At 42.0% G+C, this 26,603-nt stretch overlaps 1 protein-coding gene and 1 pseudogene across 2 annotated transcripts in view; one reads left to right on the top strand and one right to left on the bottom strand.

Annotated features, from left to right (window-relative positions):
• LOC139540428 (reelin-like) overlaps positions 1-26,603 on the top strand; it is a 261,766-nt gene that overhangs the window by 145,263 nt on the left and 89,900 nt on the right. For both annotated transcript variants that reach the window (XM_071344234.1, XM_071344235.1), the window contains exons 5-8: positions 21,527-21,559; positions 21,711-21,789; positions 22,035-22,131; positions 22,755-22,806. In XM_071344234.1, coding sequence (XP_071200335.1) covers positions 21,527-21,559; positions 21,711-21,789; positions 22,035-22,131; positions 22,755-22,806 — 261 coding nt within the window. The remainder of the gene's footprint in view (positions 1-21,526; positions 21,560-21,710; positions 21,790-22,034; positions 22,132-22,754; positions 22,807-26,603) is intronic.
• LOC139540505 (uncharacterized) lies at positions 10,067-12,145 on the bottom strand (annotated as a pseudogene).

The raw sequence follows: 26,603 nt of genomic DNA on the forward strand, positions 1-26,603 counted from the left end.
GAGTAGGTCAGAGTTAGAACAAGATGTTTAGTGTACGGAGTGAAGGATTTGGTCAATGGTCATGTCTTTACAATATGGAAAAAGAAAGTTCCACACACATCTCTCCTTGTTGCAGATTTATTTGACAACATGTTAGCTAAAGAGCCTTTATCAGGTGTCCTTTCTAAGCAATAGTTAGAAAACTTGGTTTATATGCCTAGTCATCTTAGTAAGTTTCCCTTTGAGTGACAGAGGTGAGCCTGAGGTCTACAGAACCTAAAGAATCCACTCTATAAGTACTATATAAAACTGTCCCATATCCAGCCCTGGGAGTGGCATGGAGAGTGCAAACTGTACTGAGCAAAGTTTCCTTCCTGAAATAGAGTATTAGTATTCAAGCAGGCGCTTAAAGATACCAGAAGGGCTCAAGCCACTTCAGAAGTTCATGTGCTAAGACTCAGCTTTGAGGAGCAGGAGAAATTAAAGCTATCTAAAGCAGGGTTGTGATCCACAGAGGAGAGTGGGATGGAGAGAGGTGGAGAGGGAGAGGGAGAGAAAGGAGCTGGGCAGGAGAGAGAGAGAGAGCGGGGGAGGGAGAGAGAAGGAGGAAAAGGGAGTGAGTAAGAGTGTAAATCAGAGCTGAAGGTTGAAGAACAAATGGACAGATTAGGAGAGAGTCAGAAAGAGCAGCTTTCACTGCAGCCAAGGGTTTAATACAGTGAGGAGGAGGCGGAGGAGATGAGTGAGAGAGAGGGGGGAAGGGAGGGAGCAGGGGGAGGGGAGGGGAGGGAGGAAGGGAGAACACAGAGGAGACCAGAGAGGAAATATGGAAGGGTATAAGAAGAGAGGAGATGAGAGGAAGATAGGGGAGGAGATGGAGAGTAGTGCTAAAGTTGCAGGTCTTGGGTTTGGCAGGAGAGAAGAGAGAGAAGCTGTCCAGGAATTAGCCTGTAACAAGGTCAGCTGCCCACACTCATCCTCCTCTCTTCTGCCTCCCCCTCCCTCCTTTTCCCCATTCCCTTATTTTTGTAGTGTTTGATCTCTTCACCGAAGCTGTCATCACCCACAATTTATGACCTTCAACTTTCTCATTAACACCCTCCCTCCATCCTTCCATCTCTCCATCTCGTCCCTCCTTCACCGGAGAGACAGGAGCTCTCATTACTGACAACTCAAATTCCTAAGTCTCCTACATTATGTGTCTCTACTGGATGCCACATTCATTCCCAGACTAAGTGAATAGCTGTTGTTTAGCCTTTTTCACTCTGGATCCCTTTAGTGCCACCATGCAACTCAGAGAGACAGAAGCCGAGGAGGGGAAAAAAGATCTGTCTATCTGGCTGGGTGTTTGGAAATCTGGCCCAGACTTAGACACTACCGCTCCTGTGTGTGCTCCAGGAACTGGTTTCTGTTGTGCCAGCACTCTCTGCCTCCTCCCTCTCTTCTCTCCCTCACTCCTCTCCTCCTCCAACTTCCCCTCCTTACCCTTTGACCTACACCCAGTTTACCTCGTAACTTATTCACCAGTCAGAACAAAAATAATCCTAAATTGTATTCTTATTAGTGCACTTAAAGAGGCAATGTGAGTTGCTACATCCAGTCATTGCGCTAACCCAAGTTAGCATTGGCTCACAAAACTACTGCTAACTTCCTTCATACTGCACGCAGAGACATACAAATGGTATCCACAAGTTATTCTGACTGTGTAAGTAGAATAAGGGCTTAAATGCCAGAATCTTGCAGTATCCCTTTAACTCCTAAAAGTTCATGACATAGGGTGGGGGGGGGGGGGGGGGGCACAAAACTACTTCCATGCTTTCATGATTTTTTTCAACCGGTACCAGGTTATCTTCAGACAAGTCCCGTGACACCATCATGAGAGTTTCCTATTTCCATAGTGGGGTCACATTAGTTTGTAGCCCAAACAGTTCGGACACTACAGACAGAAGTTGGCACATCGGCGGTACCGACTTCAGACAAGTCCCATGGGGCTTGTGGGGGTCATCGTGTTCATGAGAGTCTCATCTTTCCATAGACTGTATCAGGAGTGATTCAGGCCTAAATTATGCATAATGAAGCTACTGATACCTCTCACCAAGTCACCTAACATCTTCCTAGCTCCATAAGATACCGTCATGAATTAACATGTCAATGGAGACAATATTTTTTAGGGGGCGTCAAACTGGGGATGCGTTCACCAGTGGAGGCTGGTGACATGGAACATTGAGGAGGATGGGAGACCCACGGTATAGGCGTGGAAAGCACAGAGATGACAAAGTGTGTTTAAAAAAAATTGGCAAAGCCTAATTATTATTATTAAAGCATTTATTAAAGACATGTATAGTACAATATTATGGGGAATGGGAATGAGAGGGCTACTTACACCGTGTTGGAAAGGGATCACAGCAGTGATTGAATGAGGGTATGAGGTATGAGTTGAGGTGTTCAGAGGCTTGACCAGTGCAGGACAGGATTTGACTGGGAAGAAAAAAAATTATAAACAACACACTACACAGTTAGACTAAAGAGCTAAGAATTAGTTAGTCCAAGCAATGAGGCAAATCATTGATGTGTAATAATGTGATTGTGTATGTGATTGACTCTACATACAGTAATGAGAGAAAATTGATAGGGGTACTCACAGTGCTTGGAGGGGAAATATGCAATGTGCCAGTGGATGAGCGGGCACATGAGACATGGCTTCAGTCAGGAGAAAGTTGTCAATGGTAGTGGAGTAGTGTAGTCATCATCTCATAATCAGGGAACCGGAGGGGACTTAGCTGTAAATGCAAATAGCAGATACATTCCATTACAGCTGCCCCATCGTAGGTTTGGATAATGAGTTTCTCTATGAAGTTAAACTCAGACATCTCAAAATTCATAAAGTCAAACACAGACCGTGCATCTCGCTCACTTGACACATCAAACTAGCTCAAGAAACATTCCTGAATATATCCCTGATGGCTGACAACTGCAAGCAAACTGGTGGCACCATAGGTCCCAGAGAGGTGGGGCAATTTTTACCTCCTGGGGCCTGGAGTTACCTAAGTCGGTAAACTCTGGACCCTATAAGGTATGACAGGGATTAATCAGTTGTAAAAAGGTTTTATATGGGCTATGATGGGACCAGTTTTTTTCTAATCAATTCACATGGTTTTAAAAAAAAACTCATGAAAAAAACTCATGAAACTGGGGGGATGAACCCATTCAAACTGCAGCTACCTTATATTTGTTCATATAAATTATTTGGGTGATTCTGCAACTATGGGCACTTCCATGTCCTCGGGTCAATTTTGGGAATTTTATAAAAAATGAAACAAATACAAATATTAGTATGTTAAGTTCACACTGGAATCACCCCATACTTTTTTAACCACCTCTCTATCAAGTAATTTAGCTACTTTTCAGATGCATTTTATACCTTAATTTCACTATTTTGCCCTTGTCCCTGACCCAGACTTTTAAGCTTCAACTATGTTTTTCTATGAGAAAGCATGAATAATTACACATTAAATAATGTTATGTACTACAGAAAGAGTCAATTAAATAAAATCTATATCAATATTTATTGTGAGTATGCTCTTTATATTGTTTTTTACACAAAATATACCTGTCCTTTGGGAGTGGTGTCATTTCCACCACTGAGCACAAATTCCTCATGAATAAAGTTTTTTCAAGAGAATGTTAATTTAGTTACCATGGAAACATATTGTGACACTGTCACAGCGTTTCCAGATGTGATGTCCAGAAGTTGAAGAAACATTTAGGTAAATATTGCTTGGGTAGAGAATATTTTAATTGTCAGACATTTCCAAACAGGCTATAATTTCTTTAATTTGTGGTAGAACTTTTGCATTTTTTTTCTATTTTATGTATTTAGTGTAAACGATATGCTAGCTGTAATACTAATCAAAGCATGCTAAGCTGTCTGTCAATTTTCTCCAGAAACTGTAGAAATGTCATTTCCATCACAGTCATTTCCATCACAAACTTAAGTGTGGTGGAAATGACAGAAAGTAGTGGAAAGGACACAAATCCATTATCTTATTTGTTTTTACTTAACTTTTCTTTCTTTTTTTACTTTAGGCTTATTCAATGATGTTTTAAATTAATTGAATCTAAAAAATGCTCCAAGGTATGAACAAGTTGAAAACTAAGTAGTATTTGTCTTTATTTTTAGAAGATGCCACATAAAACAGCACAGAGGTCACAGACATAGAAACAAAATAAAAACAAGATCCTATACGATACCAGGAACATCTGCAAAAAGACAGGGCGAGATACTGGAAGAAAAAATTGAAGGGAGAAGTGAAATCTATCTCTGAGCTTACAAAGCATGAACAAAGAAACAAGAGATGGCAATGAAAATGTAACCAACTGAATAGAAGACAGACTTTAAAGAGAACAGTTGCAATGGAGACCTTCCTATCAGGCAACACACCACCTCAGTCACCAGATGACTTGCAGCCAGAACATGAGGCTAACATACCTGCCCCTAACTTACCTGCCCCTGATGCACACCCGTATACCCCTTGCTCATCGTCTGCAACATGAATGAGAAGTCGAATACTTACTGGAAGGAAAAAGGTTGGAAGAGGTCGCTCAAAAGCATACAGAGATCTTAGTATGACAAATGTAAAACTTGATAATGCTTTACGGAAAGCTGAGAAATACAAAAAAAAGGTATGATCGACTGATGAAAAAAATGAAGAGACAAGATTCCCCAAAGACAAAGACAAAACAGCAAATGAAGGGAACTCCGAAGAACTTGAGAAGGATTTTATTGTTTCAAAATGCCATCATTGCAGAGCTAAAACAGAAGTATATAAAAAAAATGTGCAGTGCCAAGGACAAACAAGTGGCTTCAAAAATGCTCAAAGGCAACACCCTGAGAAAGTATGGCCTGGTCAAAGCCGCAAACCAAGAATTTGGATTTTCAGCAAAAGCAATGAGGGCAAATGAAAACAGGCCATCAAGTCTTCAATACTCCAGGAAAAATCAGTGTAACAGAATTAGCACAGCCACAGAAGGTGAAAATCACTAGATTCTATGAACGTGAGGACAACAGCAGAGCAACAACAGGGAAAAAGAACACACTAACGAGGAACAAGAAGAAAAAGCAGAAGCGCTCCTTGAATGGCACAATTCAGAAGTTTAATTGAGAGGGAATATTCAGAAATTCAAATTTCCTACTGTGAATACTGCAAAAAACGTCATTTTTGGGTTGTAAAGCAAACAGTCCAGGATAGGGACACATGTCTCTGCAAAACCAGCGCCAAACTCCAGTTCATGGCGAACACACTACAGTGTCACAAAGTGATAGGGAATGTGACACCAATACTCCAAACTGAGAGAATTCAAAGAATCTGGGGAAAGAGGAGATCATTGTGCATATTGACTTTGCAGAGAACTACCTGTTTAAATACACCAGTGAAATCCAGGCAGTTCACTTTGGTGATTCTCACAAGCAGGTGACCCTCCACACCTGTGTTGGATATACCACAAATGATACAGTTTCACTTTGCTCACTGAGCTCTTCTATGCAGCATGGACCCCTCTGCTATCTGGGTACATCTCTCAAAAAACACTGGCCTACTTCCTTGAGCTCTGCCCATCGGCTACTGCTGTACATTTTGTGAGTGACCCAGTATAGGTCTGAAATGTTTAACAATGGTTGTTGTTCAAAATGTTTGCAATACAATATTGTTTTCATACATTTTTTTTTTTTTACCTAGATGTCATTTCCACCACACCGTGTCATTTCCACCACACCATGTCATTTCCATCACAACCCGCATTTTGAGGTAAATGAGTATATTATGTATAATTTACATACATTTATTTGATTTAGATATGGAAATCATATGGTTGTTATAATCTCACAAAAAGGTGGGGTGGAAATATCTTATTTTTCATGATAAATAAATGTTTTCAGCTGTCACCAAGGCAAGTTTATACATGCAGGCGTCCTGTTGAATTATTAATATTAGGAAAACCTTAAAAATCCCTTTAAATAATATTCAATACAAGTTCATGTACAAATGTATAAGAAATCCGTTATAAACCAATTGTATGATATTTCATTTTCAACTAAAATGGATGTTTAATGACATGATTGAAATGACATTTGTCTCTGGCTGTCTAGGAAGAATGACAAAAATATATAAATTCCTGAAGAGTACGATCGCAGCCATGATCAGATATAGTTTCTAGACAAATCAAAGACAATTACAATACTGGTAAAAATGGTGTTTGAATAAGTTTTAATAAGTGCTCGAAGTTGCATAATCACCCATTTAGACTCAATTAGGAGGGTGTTTTCTCTACCCAGACACATAGACAACAACTGATAGACAATAGAACTCACAGGGCTGAGCTTGCTTTATGCATGTTTGCATCATGCAGGCCTATGCAACTTTAGGCTTTCTAAAAAATGTATTAACAACATTAAGTTGATTCATTAATTCCAGGTAATCATTTTGGATTAAAAACGTTTAGGCAGCCTAGCCAGCCCAATTTTGATACAAACTTAATGTGATCACATTCACATTTTCTCCTGACACACAAATGGACTTTAAATACATAATGTAACCAATTAGTTTACCCTGAACAGATGAACAGGGCACATAGGCTGTATGCAGCTGCTCTTATTAGTAGCCTACAGTTGATCAGACTGAAAAATTGTCTCGTTTTCATCCCATACAGCATGTCAGATTTCTAATGTTTAGGTGTAACCTAGGCTGCTGCAACATTTTTATCATGAGTTTTTGCTTGTGTTTGTCCAGAGTGATGTGTTATCATCTCTGCTAAATATATAAGGGAGGAAAGGGGAAGCCTACTTGATCGCACGCAGGAAAAATGCGTTGGCTCAACCTCTCGCTTTAATATTTAAGTGGATGATGCGATGGAAGCTAGGATTGTTTTCAACATCCCAGAAAAGACAGTCAAAAGTTTGATATGTTCAGCAAGTAAAGCATTGTAAAGCGCAATTGCCTCTGCTAGCTCCTTGTAGTTGCCCTTGTCAGCGGAACTTTCCCTCTCGTTGTGTCCTCTAAAAGCCAATTCTTTCATGCCAAAAAACGTAGTGGTGTTGATAAGCTGCTTGAGAACATCCCTGTTTCTTCTTACTTTCTCGTTGTGTTCCATAGTTTGAATACGCAGACCTTTGTCCTAATCGATTTTTCCCAGAAGCTTGAATCTGATGTGGGCATTTATATGCTCCGTGCTTTTGTTTTCAATGTTCTTCGGGTCATTGTACCCACCTTTCGACCAAGGCTCAGACTTTCCAAAAAGCAGGCAAGGCCAGCAAGGCCAGCAATACAGGCAGCCTGATGAAAGGCTCCCCATCAACCAACTTTTGACGCCAGTTGGTATTGAACGCCCTCACCTTTTCATCCATCTTCATGAAACTGATCTCAGGCAGAGGTCGACCCTCGCTTTTAATTCACACCTTTTCCGTGTACCCCAGAGAATGAAAGGGGTTCTTCAACAAAAAGTCCACAACATATTTGGCAGAGTTGGCCATTCTACCATTCTGGCAGAGAAAACTGCACACTCGCGCTGGTAGCTAGCTAGCTATTGAATTTAGCAAGGCAAATGTAAATGAATTGCAATAACTGGACACAAAAATAAAGTTCTAAATATACCTCCTCCATCTCCTGTAATTTGAAAAAACTAACTTGAATTGAATAATATCCCAAAAATGCTCAATTATCACATTTCACTCTTAATCTCTATCCAACAATGTCACCAAGCTTCTCAACACCCCATAATGCTCTGATGCACAATCCCAATACAACTCACTAGGTTCATCCTCTGATCCTAATTATATGATTGGATGGACAATATGTCACTTTACACTGCAAAAGCTTTGATTGGTTGGATGACGTCCTCCGGAAGTGGTCATAATTATCATGTACAGTGGGGAGAACAAGTATTTGATACACTGCCGATTTTGCAGGTTTTCCTACTTACAAAGCATGTAGAGGTCTGTCATTTTTATCATAGGTACACTTCAACTGTGAGAGACGGAATCTAAAACAAAAATCCAGAAAATCACATTGTATGATTTTTAAGTAATTAATTTGCATTTTATTGCATGACATAAGTATTTGATCACCTACCAACCAGTAAGAATTCCGGCTCTCACAGACCTGTTAGTTTTTCTTTAAGAAGCCCTCCTGTTCTCCACTCATTACCTGTATTAACTGCACCTGTTTGAACTTGTTACCTGTATAAAAGACACCTGTCCACACACTCAATCAAACAGACTCCAACCTCTCCACAATGGCCAAGACCAGAGAGCTGTGTAAGGACATCAGGGATAAATTGTAGACCTGTACAAGGCTGGGATGGGCTACAGGACAATAGCCAAGCAGCTTGGTGAGAAGGCAACAACTGTTGGCACAATTATTAGAAAATGGAAGAAGTTCAAGATGACGGTCAATCACCCTCGGTCTGGGGCTCCATGCAAGATCTCACCTCGTGGGGCATCAATGATCATGAGGAATGTGAGGGATCAGCCCAGAACTACACGGCAGGACCTGGTCAATGACCTGAAGAGAGCTGGGACCACAGTCTCAAAGAAAACCATTAGTAACACACTACGCCGTCATGGATTAAAATCCTGCAGCGCACGCAAGGTCCCCCTGCTCAAGCCAGCGCATGTCCAGGCCCGTCTGAAGTTTGCCAATGACCATCTGGATGATCCAGAGGAGGAATGGGCGATGGTCATGTGGTCTGATGAGACAAAAATAGAGCTTTTTGCTCTAAACTCCACTAGCCGTGTTTGGAGGAATAGAAGGATGAGTACAACCCCAAGAACACCATCCCAACCGTGAAGCATGGAGGTGGAAACATCATTCTTTGGGGATGCTTTTCTGCAAAGGGGACAGGACGACTGCACCGTATTGAAGGGAGGATGGATGGGGCCATGTATCGCGAGATCTTGACCAACAACCTCCTTCCCTCAGTAAGAGCATTGAAGATGGGTCGTGGCTGGGTCTTCCAGCATGACAACGACCCGAAACACACAGCCAGGGCAACTAAGGAGTGGCTCCGTAAGAAGCATCTCAAGGTCCTGGAGTGGCCTAGCCAGTCTCCAGACCTGAACCCAATAGAAAATCTTTGGAGGGAGCCGAAAGTCCGTATTGCCCAGCGACAGCCCCGAAACCTGAAGGATCTGGAGAAGGTCTGTATGGAGGAGTGGGCCAAAATCCCTGCTGCAGTGTGTGCAAACCTGGTCAAGAACTACAGGAAACGTATGATCTCTGTAATTGCAAACTAAGGTTTCTGTACCAAATATTCAGTTCTGCTTTTCTGATGTATCAAATACTTATGTCATGCAATAAAATGCAAATTAATTAATGAAAAATCATACAATGTGATTTTCTGGATTTTTGTTTTAGATTCCTTCTCTCACAGTGTACCTATGAAGTGTACCTATGATAAAAATTACAGACCTCTACATGCTTTGTAAGTAGGAAAACCTGCAAAATTGTCAGTGTATCAAATACTTGTTCTCCCCACTGTATGTCTATGGAAAGGGGTGAGACCTACTAGCCTCCTAGGTTTTGTATCGAAGTCAATGTAGTCAGAGGAGGACGGAAGCTAGCTGTCCTCCGGCTACACGATGGTGCTACCCAGACAGTGCTGTTGAAGTTACTGTAGACGTTTCTTGCAAAACAGTGTATTTAAATCAATTATTTGGTATATATTTAATATAGTTTTATCTAAAAATGATAACTTTTTTTATGTTTCATTATTTTTATTTTTATTAAATTTCAATGAGGAGGATGGTCCTCCCCTTCCTCCTCTGAGGATCCTCCACTGATCTATGGATATAGCAGCCTATAGCCTAATATTGTCTGTCAAACAGAAAGGCCTACCTCTTATTTCTTATCAAGTTGGGTTAACTATAACTATGGCTGGTTTATAATAAACTATTGATAATGTTATATTTGATTTACTATTTACTATTATTTTCATTATTTAGTGTCCTAATAATAATCATTTAAAAATCCATTATTACATTTAAAACCATTTGTCATTATTAATTCACATATTCATATACTAATGACGAATGACAGTGCTTTGCAAAAATGCAAACAAAAAAATAATTACATTTCACATTCATTTTGATAGTATTATTCAAAATGTACTATTCATAAATGATAGTATTTCATTTCTGCCCCTCAAATCTGTCCCTACTACCACATACCAGTTAAATTAATATCTACTTCAAACCAATTGTGAAGGCAGCCTACACAGGGGCATTCTTTATAACAAACACACAGACAAACACACACCATGGAGACACTGGGAAGCGCTCACTAACGGGTGAAACAAATATTGCCTCTTACAAGGCATGCTTCAAAATACTGTATGTTACTGACCCAGAAACAACATGGCACCCGCTAATGGTCGAAAGGTTTTTGGTGCTCCAAAAATACAGCACAATACTATTTTCTGTGGGATGGACTAACAGTACCAATCAAAAGCAATTAGTTTCCCTCCCACACATTTTCTCAAAATGAAACAAAAAACGACTGGAATATAACTTTTTTGAGTAGCCGACAATGGTTGGAGGGACTTCCTCCTGGCACTGCATACACAACATTTTGGAGAAACTCACAAGCAGAGGCTGACTCCCTTGGGTATATTATATTGAACATATAAAAAGATTGAGAGCAGGAATCCAACATCTTAAGCAGGGTCTCATGCTCAGAGGCAGCTCTGTTGAAGATGAGGAAAGCCTGGTAACAGTGGTGTTTGTCGCCCAGCTGCAGGACAAATGTCTTCTCGCCGACTGGTCCAGATACTGCACCATGTTGGTTCCAACCTGAAAAAGTCAGTCAAATGTCTGACAGAATTTAACTTTGTTTTAGATGTGGTGTTTATGTACCTCTAGACATGGTCACGTATGTATTATTATAAATCAAGTAGTTTGGGTCCTGGAGGCTGATTGGTATTTTTAATTAATTATTGTTTAACACTTACAGGTTGCACATCTATGAAGGCCCGCTTGGACTTCTCTCAGGTGGGGCGAATAGTTTTGCAGTCCACTCTGTACGGGGCAGCAGGAATCCCATCATCATGTGCGTCTGGGTGAAAACAACATTTGAAATGAATTAGAAATTAGATCAAAAGCAGCAGAAGAAAGAGAAACTCCTCTACATGTCACGTAATGTCTTCCCCTTTGTCAAAGTTTCCCCGGGGTCTGGGAGAAGGTTGCTGGCCCTCCTCTCTGTTCTGGGGAAGAGGAGAGCTTTCTCCGCTATCACTTGGAGCCAAAACTTGTACAGCCAAAAACACTTGTACAGCCAGTGGTTCAAAACTTGTACAGCCGGTAGTTCACCTCAGGGTACATAATGTCGAAGATCTGTGATACCTAAATGGACATTTTGAACATTAAATTCGAACAGGTTACATAATAACACATATGCAATATATATACTAGTAATTTACCATTCATTAATAAATTCAAGTTATACTAACCATTCCTAGCGTACCATAGATTCTCGACCACTCCAGCATTATCTCCTGTAGGGTTTTGCTGCTGTTCTCCCGAATCCATGCCACCCAAAGTAGTACGGTGGCCCTCATGAATTCTCCCACCTGGTTTGGTGGATCTCAATCCTTGTTACAAATGAATTATTCACTGAATACCTTATGAATATTTTAAAACTGATTGTCAAGAGCTCTCATCTGGCATAGTAACCAAAGTAACAAATTCCTGAGAGGATTCCCCCCTCTTTGTCTGCACTCAGAGTGGCTGACCTCCCTTTCAGAGGCTTTCAGACATTTCATTATGTTCCTCAGCCTGTCCTCTATGTAGCCGGTGGCACTATGACGGTAGCGGCCAGAAGAGTACCACACCTCCTGTATGTTAATTAAGAAACAATACAGAAACCCCCAACTTGGAGGACCAGGGACTGGTCTCCTACCCTTAGACCTGTTTTGCTTGGTTGCACTTACAAGGAGAGTATACCCCCTTCAACATAGCTCAAAGGGTCATCGAAGTACGCAAGCCTCTCCACCATGGCAAGGTGACAGTCCAGGAGAGGACAGCAAACATGACATTTACTTACATTATTTGATTTTTATTTGAGTTAATTCTTGCATTTACTTACATATCCATACCCATATCCATCAGTGCCAGGGCCATCTCTTTTTTGGTGTCCGAAGTCGGTCTTAGTGGAGAAAGAAATATATCAGTTATTGCATACAAGTCCAGCTTTTTGATCAAGTTGATCATTCAGTGATCCTTGTTAAGTGATCATTCTTAAAAGTCTATGCATCAATCTAAGTTATACCACAAAAAAAATCCCCATTAAAGTCCGTCAATTTAAGCTTGAGATATCTGGTTTTTTGCATGGGCTGCATCCGCCTATGTCCGCCTTCGCATCTGCGGTGGAAAGTGGCAGAGCTACTGCGCTGTTTGTCAGACCAGGAGAAATCCCCAAAATCAGTCTTCTCCCGAAAATGTTTGAAGTGGCCGAACGTTTTGGCCTACTAACAAATATACCACTCTATGGAAAGATGAGACTCTCACAAACATGATGGTGTTCTCCCCACAAGTGTCACGGGACTAGTTCATGGAAGTATGGAGGTAGTTTTGTGTCAACAAAAAAAGGTGTTAAATATGTGTACAAATTTTTTTTAATATTTCCTGAGCTTTCTTATGTCTCCTGGATATAGGACAGACACTTGAAAACCTTATTCCTTAAGAATTACACTGAACAAAATATATAAATGCAACATACAACAATTTCAAATATTTTACTGAGTTACAGTTCATATAAGGAAATATGTCAATTGAAATAAATTCCTTAGGCACTAATCTGTGGATTTCACATGACTGGGAATACAGACATGCATCTGTTGGTGACAGATACCTTAAGTAGGGGCGTGGATCAGAAAACCAGTCAGTATCTGGTGTAAACACCATTTTCCTAATGCAATGCGACATCTCCCAGAGTGTTGATCAGACTGTTGATTGTGGCCTGTGGAATGTTGTCCAACTCCTCTTCAATGGCTGTGTGAAACTGCTGGATATTGGCCGAAACTGGAAAAAACTGTCGTACACATCGATCCAGAGCATGCTCAATGGGTGATATGTCTGGTGAGTATGCAGGCAATTGAAGAACTGGGAAATGTTCCATAGCTTATGCCCATACCAAAGCCCCACTGCCACCATTGGGCACTCTGTTCACAAGGTTGGCATCAGCAAATCACTCTCCCAAATGACACCATAAATGCTGTCTGCCATCTGCCCGGTACAGTTGAAACCGGGATTCATCTGTGAAGAGCACACATCTCCGAACTGCAGTTAAGTCAAGATCCTCAGCTTCAAGATCCTCAGTTTGTACAGAAATTCTTCAGTTGTGCAAACCCACATTTTCATCAGCTGTCTGGGTGGCTGGTCTCACCTGGTGAAGAAGACGGTTGTGGAGGTCCTCGGCTGGCACGGTTACGCGTGGTCTGAGGTTGTCAGGCCGGTTGGACGTACTGCCAAACTCTCTAAAACAACGTTGGAGGCGGCTTATGGTAGAGAAATTAACATTCAATTCTCTGGCAAAAGCTCTGGTGGACATTCCTGCAGTCAGCATACCAATTGCAGGCTCCCTCAAAACAGTGACATCGTGTTGTGTGACAGAATTGCACATTTTATTTTTCTCAGAACAAGGTGTACCTGTGTATGCTGTTGAATCATCTTCTTGATATGCCACTCCTGTCAGGTGGATGGATTATCTTGGCAAAGGAGAAATGCTCTCAAACAGGGAAGTTAACAAATTTGTGCACAACACTTGAGAGAAATCTGCTTTTTTTGCGGATGGAAAAATTATGCAAAAATTTAGAAAATTAGAAAGGGGGCAAATATTTTTTTCTAGCACACAATACTTTTTCACACATCTGACATGGTACAGGTGTTCGTTTTTTTTGCCCATAACCATGTGTGTGAGGTGTACACTTTTGTTTCAAAGTTGATTTGCTTAAGACTATCAAGAATCACTCTGTTTGACCCTGATTTAGCTCACTCCAGCTAAAGGATAAAGCACGAGGGGGATGGACAGCTCTGTGGAGAAGAGGGGATGGTGTTTATACAGCTATCCATCATGGCTTAAAGCTATGAGAATTGGTCGTCTAGGACGTCCGGAACAGAGAGTAAAAGGAGGTTTCTGGGGGCTGATAAAATAGCTTCAAGGTATAATGTACAGACAAAGGTATGGTAGGATGTGAATACAGTGGAGGTAAACCTAGGCATTGCGTGATGATGAGAGAGATATTGTCTCTAGAAACATCTTTGAAACCAGGTGATGTCATCGCATGTGTGGGTGGTGGAACTGAAAAGTTAGATAAGGTATAATGAGCAGGGCTAGAGGCTCTACAGTGAAATAAGCCAATAAAGACTAACCAGAACAGCAATGGACAAGGCATATTGACAGCTAGCCGGACCATGGGTAGCAAGCTGGCAGGATGGAGGTCTGTTTTTAGCCACCTCGTGTGTTTCCATCGGTAGATTAGTGGGGTTCCGTGTGGTAGAGGGGACCAATCCAATTGAAAAGATATATATAGTTATAGTGACCCAAGAAAATTGTCTGATAGACCTATTCAGATAGCAGCCGATAAGACAGCTAACGATTAGCGGGCCGCAGATGGGAGTTCAGGTTAAGTCGCAACGGAGGGGCCAGTTGGATAATTCCCTCGGGCAGATAACGTCGGTAGTCCAGTCGTGGAGGCCCGAAGGGGCTCCGCATCGGCAGTAAAACGGGTCCGGATAGGTGATTGTAGCCCAGGAGTGGCTGATGGAACTCTTCAGCTGGCTAGCTCCGTAATAATTTATGTTTGCTCCAGGACCGACGTAAGCCAATAGTCACTCGGATAGCAGCTAGCTAGCTGCAAGATCCAGGTGTAAATATCCAGAGCTTGCGGTAGAAATCCGGGGATATGGAGAGAAAATAGGTCTGGTATGCTCTGGTCTGAGTCGCATTGTACAAAACTGACGATAGCCTTCCGAGCTAAAGGATAGCTGATGACCGCCAACCGTGGTTAGCTGAATACTAACGTTCTGGCTAGCTTCTGGCAAGCTTCTGTTGTGGATTTGAGGTGAATAATACTTTTTTTAAATTATTGGTGAGGTGGGTTGCAGGAGAGTGTTTTGAAGTTGAGTTTTTAAAAGAAAAAATATATATAAAAAGATATGCGAAGAAAATATGTAAATATATATATACACGGGACACGACAAGACGAGGACAAAGGACGTCTGACTGCTATGCCATCTTGGAATCTATCATAAATGCCTCATGAGCTTAGTTCAACTGTCATACACCATCAGAATCGTAGTTCAACTGTCGTACCCCATCAGAACCGTAGTTCAACTGTCGTACCCCATCAGAACCGTAGTTCAACTGTCGTACCCCATCAGAACTGTAGTTCAACTGTCGTACCCCATCAGAACCGTAGTTCAACTGTCGTACTCCATCAGAACCGTAGTTCAACTGTCGTACCCCATCAGAACCGTAGTTCATCTGTTGTACCTCATCAGAACTGTAGTTCAACTGTCGTACCCCATCAGAACCATAGTTCAACTGTCATACACCATCAGAACCGTAGTTCAACTGTCGTACCCCATCAGAACCGTAGTTCAACTGTCGTACCCCATCAGAACCATAATTCAACTCTCGTACCCCATCAGAACCGTAGTTCAACTGTCGTACCCCATCAGAACTGTAGTTCAACTGTCTTACCCCATCAGAACCGTAGTTCAACTGTCGTACACCATCAGAACCGTAGTTCAACTGTCGTACCCCATCAGAACCATAGTTCAACTGTCGTACTCCATCAGAACCATAGTTCAACTGTCGTACCCCATCAGAACCGTAGTTCATCTGTTGTACCCCATCAGAACTTTAGTTCAACTGTCTTACCCCATCAGAACCGTATTTCAACTGTCGTACCCCATCAGAACCGTAGTTCAACTGTCGTACCCCATCAGATCCGTAGTTCAACTGTCGTACCCCATCAGAACCGTAGTTCAACTGTCGTACCCCAGCTTGTTTTAGTCCAATGTTTATTAAATATGTATGGTCAGTCCTTGCATCCATAGATCTGTCTATGATTTTGAGAGTGGTTACATTTCTCCATCCCTCAGCTTTTTACCGAAACAGGGAAAAACATTTTGTTGTTGTTTCTATTGTGATTGCTGCTTTAAGGGTAAGACCAATGAGACCCTATGACGGATGACAGGGCTTCCAATGGAGTAATATTACTCTCTCTTTTAGTGAGTGGACATAAAGAGAGCTGTTGAGTCCAAGTGTGGAGAACCAGAGAGAGGGCTCAGGAGAGTGAGGACGGGCTGGGTGCTGAGTGGCTGAGGAGGAAGCCAGGGTGTGAGGGACTTAGGAAGGGAGGGGCGCCTGAGGTGGAGCTGGTCTGCCGGTGGAGGGTGTCTAGGTGGGCAGTCCATCAAGCCTCCCTATCTGGTGACAGCCTAGGCTTTTAGCCCTGCTCCCTGCCTGGTGTTGCCAGTCCCTTTAATTTCCTCCACGGGGATAAATCAGTTGTTTATGGACCTGGCGGAGCCTGGCCGAGGGGAGAGAGCAGGGTTGAGCCTCAGATGGATTATCAATGAACCATATAACTCAGGATCAGGCAGGGCAGGACACAGCTCCCTGGGGGATGGATGATCACAGCCACGACAGGCAGGGGGACAGGGAGACGACAGGCGGGATGGGTGGCCTAACAAACGTCCCCCATACTGACACTGCCCCCAGCCATCCCTCATCGCCCTCATTGCACTGGACCTTGAGATCATTCTCTCTTCTAGCTATCTTCTCTCCTCCCTCCTTTCCCTCCCTTATTTTCCTCTCACCACCCTCTCCTGTCATCGTGTTGATGACAGGAGAGGCTTTAGTGACTCCCTCCCCCCTTCTCTACCATCACCCCATAATAATATCCTTCAACGTGACAGGGAGGTTGTTATGGTGATGGATGCTGTAGGGACTGACCCTCCTCGGCCCGCCCCTGTCTCACCAGAGATTTGTGACCATAGACAGGTGCTACAGGAAGCAACTCTAAGCCAGAGATAGACACAGATGATACACGCCCACTCACCGAGCCAATTGTATTCTAATTTAGTAATTTGCATGCAAACACAAACTCTTGCAAACAGGGAAGTTCAGACTATTGCACAAACTTGATACAAAAGATGCCTAGACACAAAACATCTCAAGACAAAAGACAAAACTCAGACAGTCTATCAACAAACAAATTACATTGGTGTCTTGCTTCACTCTTTTATCTGCACCATTAATTAGGAAATTAAGTATTGTGTCTTTTAATAACATAATTATGGCCATTGATGCACACATAAAGATTTCTGAGTGAAGTATTAATTACCTTAGTTTTGTGCCAACAAAAAAAAGGTGTTAAATATGTGTTGTCATTATTGGAGAAACACACACTCTCACGCACGCACGCACGCGCACACAAACACACACGCACACGTGCACACATACACACACAGAAACAACACACACAGCAACAACATCCTGCATCCTGAGTCCTGGTGAGTCAGTAATTGCAACAGCCAATTAGACCTCAACGACTCAACTTTAAACATACAGCTCAGTCTTGCATACCCATACACCATGAAGTGAGTCAGAGAAAGGGAGGGAGGGAGCGAGGAAGACAGGGAAGGAGGGAGGGAGGGAGCTGGAGGAAAAGAGAAGGGAGAGGGAGATAGAGAGGGAGGAGAGTGAAGGAGAGAGGTACAGAGAGAGAGGAGAGAGGAGAGATGGGGAGTGGGAGTGTGAAGGAGAGAGAGAGAGAGAGAGAGAGTGATGGAGAGTGAAGGAGAGAAATTGGTGGAGACATGAGATATGCAGGACGGAGAGAGGGAGGAGAGAAGATTAGAGCTGGGAGATGGAGAAGGAGAGAAAAAGGGAAGGGGATTTAAGATCACTAGAGCCCTGCGCTCTTTGTGCTCAGATGTCTGAGACTCCCAAAGCTTACTCTAATTTAGTTTCTCCACCCTCTGCATCGTCCTATCCCCAACTCCCCTTCTCTGTTTTTTTTCATCCAAGCCCCTCTGATTTTGAGATGTGTATAGAGCGGTGCGTATAGATGATACACTCCCCTTTCCAATCCCTACAAGTGTGTGTGTGTACCAGCGTGTGTGTCTGTGTGTGTATGTATGAGGCAGACGGGGTTGGGGCTGAATGAAAACGTGTCACCCAGTGTAAGCTCTGGCCTGTGTGCGTACGTGTGTCTTGCTCGTGTGTGTATGTTGTTCCTGCGCCTATGTGTGTGTGTGTGTGTGTGTGTGTGTAAGCCGGGGAGATACAGGCATTAGCAGAGATGAGCCCATAATAGAGGAGGCTGTAAGTGAAGTCTTTAAGAAAGTGAGAGGAGGATTAATCTGAGGGAAATGAGGCTACTGTCTGCTCCTTATGGAGTGGGGTTAGAGAGAGAGAGAGAGAGAGAGAGAGAGGGGGGGGGGGGGGGGGATTAGTGAACTCCTAAACATTCTGGGCCTTTCTTCAGCCAGAAGGACATATCTTTAGAAAGAGTTGAAGAGGGAGTGCTTGTTAGAGACAGTACGAATGGAGAGAAGGAGGGCACGTCACAGAAGGCCTAATGCTGTCCATCAGTGTACAGAGAGGAGATGTGGATATTCCTAATGTGTATACGTAGGTTAAATACGTATGTATATCCAGTGGTGGGAAAAGTACCCAATTTTCATACTTGGGTAAAAATAAAGATACCTTCAAAGAAAGTGACTCAGGTAAAAGTGAAAGTCACCCAGTAAAATCCTACTTGAGTAGAAGTCGAAAAGTATTTGGTTTGAAATGTACTTAAGTATCTAAAGAAAAAGTGTGAATCATTAAACATTTCTTATATTAAGCAAACCAGACGACTTGATTTTCTTGTTTTTGTAATGTAAGGATAGCCAGGGGCACAGTTCAACACCCAGACATCATTTACAAGCAAAGCATTTGTGTTTAGTAATTCTGCTAGATCAGAGGCAGTAGGGATGACCAGGCATGTTCCCTTGATAAGTACGTGAATTAGACAATTTTCCTGTCCTGCTCAACAATCAAAATGTAACAAGTAATTTTTGGTGTCAGGGAAAATTTAAGGAGTAAAAAGTACAATATTTTATTTAGGAATGTAGTGGAGTAAAAGTTTAAGTTGTCAAAAATATAAATAGTAAAGTAGAGAGACCTGCCAAAAACTACTTAAGTAGTACTTTAAAGTATTTTTACTTTAAGTACTTAACACCACTGTGTATTTCTAATAATACTAACAATGGATTGGTTTTATATAGCGCGTTTCTACAAACTGAGGCACTCAACGCACTTTACATAGTAAGGGGGCAACTCACCTCTTCCACCACCAATGTGTGGCACTCACCTGGGTGAAGCACGGCAACCATTTTGTGCCAGAACACTCACCACACATCAGCTATCAGGTGAAGAGGTGAGGAGTGATACATGCCAACTAGGAATGAGGGGGATGATTAGTACACAAAGATAGACTGCAAAATGATTAATGCATGTACGTAGATCGATTGCCTACATTTTCCCTTCATTATGTTTTATTAAAATGCTAATGATTAGCGAGAAGGGAGAGTGAGAGTAAGGGGGGCTGGGGTTTAACGGATCCCTCTAAACATCTTTTGAATCATCAGGAGCCAGAGAGAGAGCCCCTTTGATCTGCTTTTAATGGCCTTCACCACAGAGCCAAAAATCCAGTCATGGAACTCCACGTCAGTCGCCTACCAGTACATATACACATACAGACACACACACAGACACACATGCACAAAAACAATCGCTATCACAGTCCCCGAGCCCCCTCTTCTCAGCCCTGTCAAACAGAACACTAAGACTACCCAAACTTTTACTTTACAGTCAGCACTAAACTAAAGTTCCACCACACCAATCCCCCTTTGAATGGCTGAATGGCAAATCCAGTTAGCTAATAAAGCCCAGTATTAGGATCCAATGTGGAGAAATGAGGCCTGCTTGAAGGGAGTAGAGCAGGGGGGGTTGGACTATAGAAAGACTATTTGTTTGGTTTTTAATAGCCAGCCATTTTAGTCATATTCCTGGTTTGGGTTCCATTGTTTATGGATGGGTTTTTTGGGGAAGAGGGATCTCCTTCCCTCTTGGAGGAGATTTAGGGAGCCGTGTATGATTTGTGTTCAGTCAAAAGCCATTGAAATCACCTGGAAGTTTCTTGGAAGTTGGGGATGAGAAGTGGGGATCTTATCTGAACTAAAGGATTGTTTTTTTATCAGAGGTGCAGGCTGATCCCAGATGGAGAACACGGTGGAAGATTATCCTGCTCTTCTTTTCTGCTTAAAATAAATGTAGTTTAAAGAGGATAGTGATCTAGCCACCTTGAATAGGACTGAAAGGGAAGTGTTCCCTAACTCATTGGGGTCAATGCCATTGTGCATAGTACTGATAAAGGGTACTGACAGAAATAGTGAAAAGTACAGTAGAACATCTTACCTCAGATGTGTGCAATGAACGTCTGATCATTGGAAAAAGTCACAATCTATTGGGGTGGCAGGTAGCCTAGTGGTTAGAGCATTGAACAAGCAACCAAAAGGTTGTAAGATCGAATCCCTGAGCTGACAAGGTACAAATCTGTCATTCCGCCCCTGAACAAGGCAGTTAACCCACTGTTCCTAGGCTGTCATTGAAAATAAGAATTTGTTCTTAACTCACTTGCCTAGTTAAATAAAGATTAAAAAATCTGAAGGGAATTGAGGTATGGTGTATTTCAAAGTCCCTTTTTATCAATCCGGTGAGAAATGTATCAGGGTACTCTCACATTGCACTGTATAACATCATACTCTATTTTGGTTCACTGAGTCAAACTCACCCTAATCTCTTCCTTGGATTCTCTTCCTCCATCTGCCTGTCTCTCAGAGCACTCGTGGAAGAGTTTGCAGTAGCGTTGTGATGTGTTGGCTTGGCAACATATTTAGAGGCACGGGCCTCAGGGGAGGGAGGGGTGTTAATTGGTGTTGAACTATTTATCAGGTCCAAGTGGACTTTCATTACCTCATTAACATCAGGAATAAATATCAGTACTGGATGTCCAACAGGAGACCCAGCACCACTATCTACAGTCAGGGAGGGCACGCACTGGAACAGCAAGTACTGGAGAGGCTCCAGCCACTACAAAGTTATTTTTGCTTTGAAGTTGATTGAAGTGTATTCTGTCTTGTCGCTGCTCAGTTTGGCTGTTTTCCAGTGATGTGTTAACATGCGCTCTCCTGCTTCTTGGTTCTTGTCCAAAACAGAGGGACTGCTAGCTAGGCCTGGCACACATCACAGATGACACTCTGATCACTCTGACTATATTAGCAGTTGTGACATGCCAGCACATATGAGAATGTCTGAGACAGGAGGGACATTAGGCCTGGCCTATTCTCTACTATCTCTGGTCTCTCTCTGGCCAATGGCAATGTCTGTCAGAGTAGGGAAACAAGCTGCAGGGTTACTGATGCATCTTCTCTCTGTTTCAGCCCCTACGGAATCGCCATTGAGACCCAGTCTTGGTGAGTGCATTTTTTTGTTGCATGTTTATATGCTATCAACTCAATCTTATGTGGTCATACCAACATCAACAACTTTGATGTTATTAATATTGGACCCTTCCCTGTCATGTTTTTACCTCCTAACCTTGGTTGTTGTTTGTTCTGTGTGTAGCTGAGATCCATGGGAACCATGCGGTGCTCCGTGATGACTTTGACTCCAACCTGCAGGGAGAGCTGGACCTTAGAATTTGGTAGGTTACATCAACCAATTCATCAATCAATCAATCAATCAATCAAATGTCATTTTTTTGTCAGCAGTCGTCACAAAAATGACTACTATAGCATACTTTGTGTGTAATTTTGTCACACTGTGCAATTGAAGAAGACAAAAATGTGTTACAAAAACTACAGTAAGGCATTTTATTCCTATCTAAACCTGCATAAATGATCTTCTAATGTACTCTCTTCATCCATCTCTTTATCTTGCTCCCCCCAGGTCAGAGTGTAGTAACTGTGAGGTAGGAGAGCAGTGTGGGGTTCTGATGCATGGCAGAGCTGTCACCTTCTGTGAGCCATTCAGAGAGAGAGAACTGGTAACTATGACCGCAATACGACCACAAACTCAACCACTCCTCTATCCATAATTACAACCACACTACGACCTCAACCACCTAGTTCATCACAACCATAGTAGAACCACAACCACACTATTAATTAACACAACCACAACCACGTAATACTGCAGCCTACAACATATCAGATCATACCAGAACCACAAAGACACTAGAATGCTTCCACGTATCTGATAATAATAATACTCACGTTAACTGCCACTATTTCCCTGTTGCACCATACGAGAGACAGCGAACGGCTGTGTTTAGTGTGTCTTGATTCGATTTGCTTACTCTGATAATAAGCTTTTACAGAGTATCTGTCAGCCTCCCAAGTGTTTCATGCAGCTGCCTGGCACTAGTTCAGTCAAGAGCAGTACACACAATGATGCATTCCCCACACAGAACACACACACATAGAGCACACACACACACAGAACACACAAAGACACACTGACGAAAGCCCTTGCATCCTTAGCTCCATCTAGGAATTGTATTGTGATTAGATATCTGTAGCCCCATTCCCCAGCTTTTAAGAACACTTTTAATTAGGCCCCACTGCCTTTATCCTCTAACCTGTGATATATATACCCTCTCTCCTCAAGACCACTGTACCTCTCAACACCACCACAGCCTCTGTACTGCAGTTTGCTCTCGGTGAGTAAAAAACAATGTATGCAATCAATCATATCATTTTACAGTGCCGTAAAAAGTATTTGCCACTTTCAGATTTTCTCTATTTTTGCATATTTTTGATACTGAATGTTATCAGATCTTCAACCGAAACCTAATATTAGATAAAGGGAATCTGAGTGAACAAATAACACAACAATTCCATACTCCTAGCTAGCTGCCTACCAAGCTAGCAGGGTATCTTGAGGGCTTGAACACATCCTGCGGCACGGTTAGCCATTGTGGCTGGGAATGCGGATTATCCCGGGTTTGTGGCTGTCTAGATCACTGCTGTTTTTACGTTTTAAATATTCCCTGTGACCTGCCCTGTCTGGAGTAACAACATAAACTACGTTGCTAGAAACCATGACAAAGACCAAAGCCGACGGGAGTACAGTTGAGGACAGTGGTGTCCTCTATCACAGGTGAAGGATCTTTTAAATTAACAAAAAGAGCAGTTGTTACAACAACAAGAAAATAGCTTCAAGTGTTTTGTCCAAATACTTGTGGATTCAACTAATAAAAGAATGGACAACCTGACCAGAGAGTTCCAGGACCGGAAGAACAGCTTGCAGTTCTCCCAGGATCAGCTGATTGAGATGAAACAGGAGAATGGCAAGATGACAGCAATCTGTAAGTCATTGAGAGAGGACATCAGTTCTGTGTATGAATCCATGACAACAATTACGGATAAATCTCAATGGACAATCAAAGCGGAATAGAATGGTTGTGGACAGATTTGCAGAATCTCCACATGAGACCTGGACGGAGTCTGAAGACAAAGTGAGGGAAATGATCTCTGAGAAATTGAAGATGGACCACGGGAAGATTCAGGTGGAGTGTGCCCACAAGACTGGAAAACCCACTGTTAAGGCTCCATGGATTGATGAGGAATTTAAAAACTGTATGTTTGAAAGAGATGAGGCAAACGGAGTGACTAATAAATCTGGATGGAAAAATGATTTTTATCGATCAATAATGACAAACCTCCTGACATTGACAACTTAGATGGAAAGCTACTGAGAACGGTAGCTAACTCTATAGCCACTCTTATCTGTCAAATCTTTTAATCTGAGCCTAGAGGAAAGTCTTTGTCCTCAAGCCAAAGTAATTCCGCTACCCAAGAATGGTAAAGCAGCCTTTACTGGTTCTAACAGCAGACCTTCAAGCTTCTTGCCAGCTCTTAGCAAACTGTTGGAAAAAATTATTTTGACCAAATACAATGCTATTTCCCTGTGTCATGTAATTTCTGGTTTCTGTTGACTCCAACATGGCGGCTAAATTGACTATTGTTCTAAGCTCCGTTTCAGATTATTGCATGGTTTTCTTTTTCCGTTAAGTATTTTTTAAGGAGAGGTATATCTATAATTCCATGTGTATAACTTGTATTATCATCTACATTTATGATGAGTATTTCTGTTGAAACGATGTGGCTATGCAAAATCACTTTATCAAACAAAACATACATGTATTGTGTAACATGAAGTCCTATGAGTGTCATCTGATGAAGATAATCAAAGGTTAGTGATTAATTTTATCTCTATTTGTGCTTTTTGTGACTGCTATCTTTCGCTGGAAAAATGGCTGTGCTTATTGTGGTTTGGTGTGACCTAACATAATCGTTTGTAGTGCTTTCGCTGAAAAGCATATTTGAAATCGGACACTTTGGTGGGATTAACAACAAGGTTACCTTTAAAATGGTATAAGACACATGTGTGTGTGAGGAATTTTTATTATGAGATTTCTGTTTTTTGAATTTGGCGCCCTGCACTTTCACTGGCTGTTTGTCACGGTTCTCTAAAGTAGAACCCAGAAGCAGACCAGGAGAGTAAGACGAAGGTGAGTATTTATTTGGAAAACCCACTGTTAAGGCTCCATGGATTGATGAGGAATTTAAAAACTGTATGTTTGAAAGAGATGAGGCAAACGGAGTGACTAATAAATCTGGATGGAAAAATGATTTTTATCGATCAATAATGACAAACCTCCTGACATTGACAACTTAGATGGAAAGCTACTGAGAACGGTAGCTAACTCTATAGCCACTCTTATCTGTCAAATCTTTTAATCTGAGCCTAGAGGAAAGTCTTTGTCCTCAAGCCAAAGTAATTCCGCTACCCAAGAATGGTAAAGCAGCCTTTACTGGTTCTAACAGCAGACCTTCAAGCTTCTTGCCAGCTCTTAGCAAACTGTTGGAAAAAATGATTTTGACCAAATACAATGCTATTTCCCTGTGTCATGTAATTTCTGGTTTCTGTTGACTCCAACATGGCGGCTAAATTGACTATTGTTCTAAGCTCCGTTTCAGATTATTGCATGGTTTTCTTTTTCCGTTAAGTATTTTTTAAGGAGAGGTATATCTATAATTCCATGTGTATAACTTGTATTATCATCTACATTTATGATGAGTATTTCTGTTGAAACGATGTGGCTATGCAAAATCACTTTATCAAACAAAACATACATGTATTGTGTAACATGAAGTCCTATGAGTGTCATCTGATGAAGATAATCAAAGGTTAGTGATTAATTTTATCTCTATTTGTGCTTTTTGTGACTGCTATCTTTCGCTGGAAAAATGGCTGTGCTTATTGTGGTTTGGTGTGACCTAACATAATCGTTTGTAGTGCTTTCGCTGAAAAGCATATTTGAAATCGGACACTTTGGTGGGATTAACAACAAGGTTACCTTTAAAATGGTATAAGACACATGTGTGTGTGAGGAATTTTTATTATGAGATTTCTGTTTTTTGAATTTGGCGCCCTGCACTTTCACTGGCTGTTTGTCACGGTTCTCTAAAGTAGAACCCAGAAGCAGACCAGGAGAGTAAGACGAAGGTGAGTATTTATTTACAAGTTTAAATGTAGTGATAGAAAAATCCAAGTAGCGGAGCGGGCAGCGGAGGGGAGTTGATGGAATTGAGTAAGCAGATCCAAGGAAGTAACTGAAGTCACCGACGACCAGGTAGGGATGGGATGAGTGTTCCGGGTGAATGACAGTAGACAGAACAAACGGAGATAAGTTCAAGGCAAGCAAGACGTACAAAACAACAAAACAAACTCTATCAAACTGGAGGCTGATACGGACACCGGAAAAAACACTCCAGGACAGAACACAGGCAAAAACAGACTCAGGAAGCGGGATTCGTGACACTGTTGTCATATCATCCCGTTAATGGGATTGCAGCCATCAGAAGTTAAACAAAGCATTTGTGTTCATGTATGCTGATGATTCAAAAATATACACATCAGTAACCAAAGCTAATGAAGTAACTGAAACCCTTAACACAGAGTTGCAGTCTGATATTTACTCATTATGATTTCCCTGTTAATAACCCTTGTGTTGTCTTAAGGGTCAAAAATGACCCACCACATTTTTTCAACTTGAAATTTGATGACTTTTCTTAGCGTGACCCCAACATTAGAAAAAGTGAAACATTGCCTTTGTTCATATTTCCAAGAAAGCTGTACACCACACACACACACACACACATTACAAATCCCCTGCGTAAAATGTCCCATTCCTCTGCAGATTCAAGCCCTCGATAGACGCCCCTTTGGCTCCGGTCAGGTGGAATATCAGACCAAGCCCGTTCTAATGCAGGTTGGGGTGAACCACTCTGAGACTCTTTGTATTCTGTTGATCAGTGGTCCCGGGAACCCCCTTATCCTAGGGTACCCCTGGCTAGCGCTACGTAACCCACTAGTTTCCTGGTCCATGGGACACCTACTAGACTGGGGTAAGGACTGCCAGACTAAATGTCTAAGACCCCCACCAAGAGC

The sequence above is a fragment of the Salvelinus alpinus genome, chromosome 15, assembly GCF_045679555.1.
Source record: "Salvelinus alpinus chromosome 15, SLU_Salpinus.1, whole genome shotgun sequence".
NCBI lineage: Eukaryota > Metazoa > Chordata > Actinopteri > Salmoniformes > Salmonidae > Salvelinus > Salvelinus alpinus.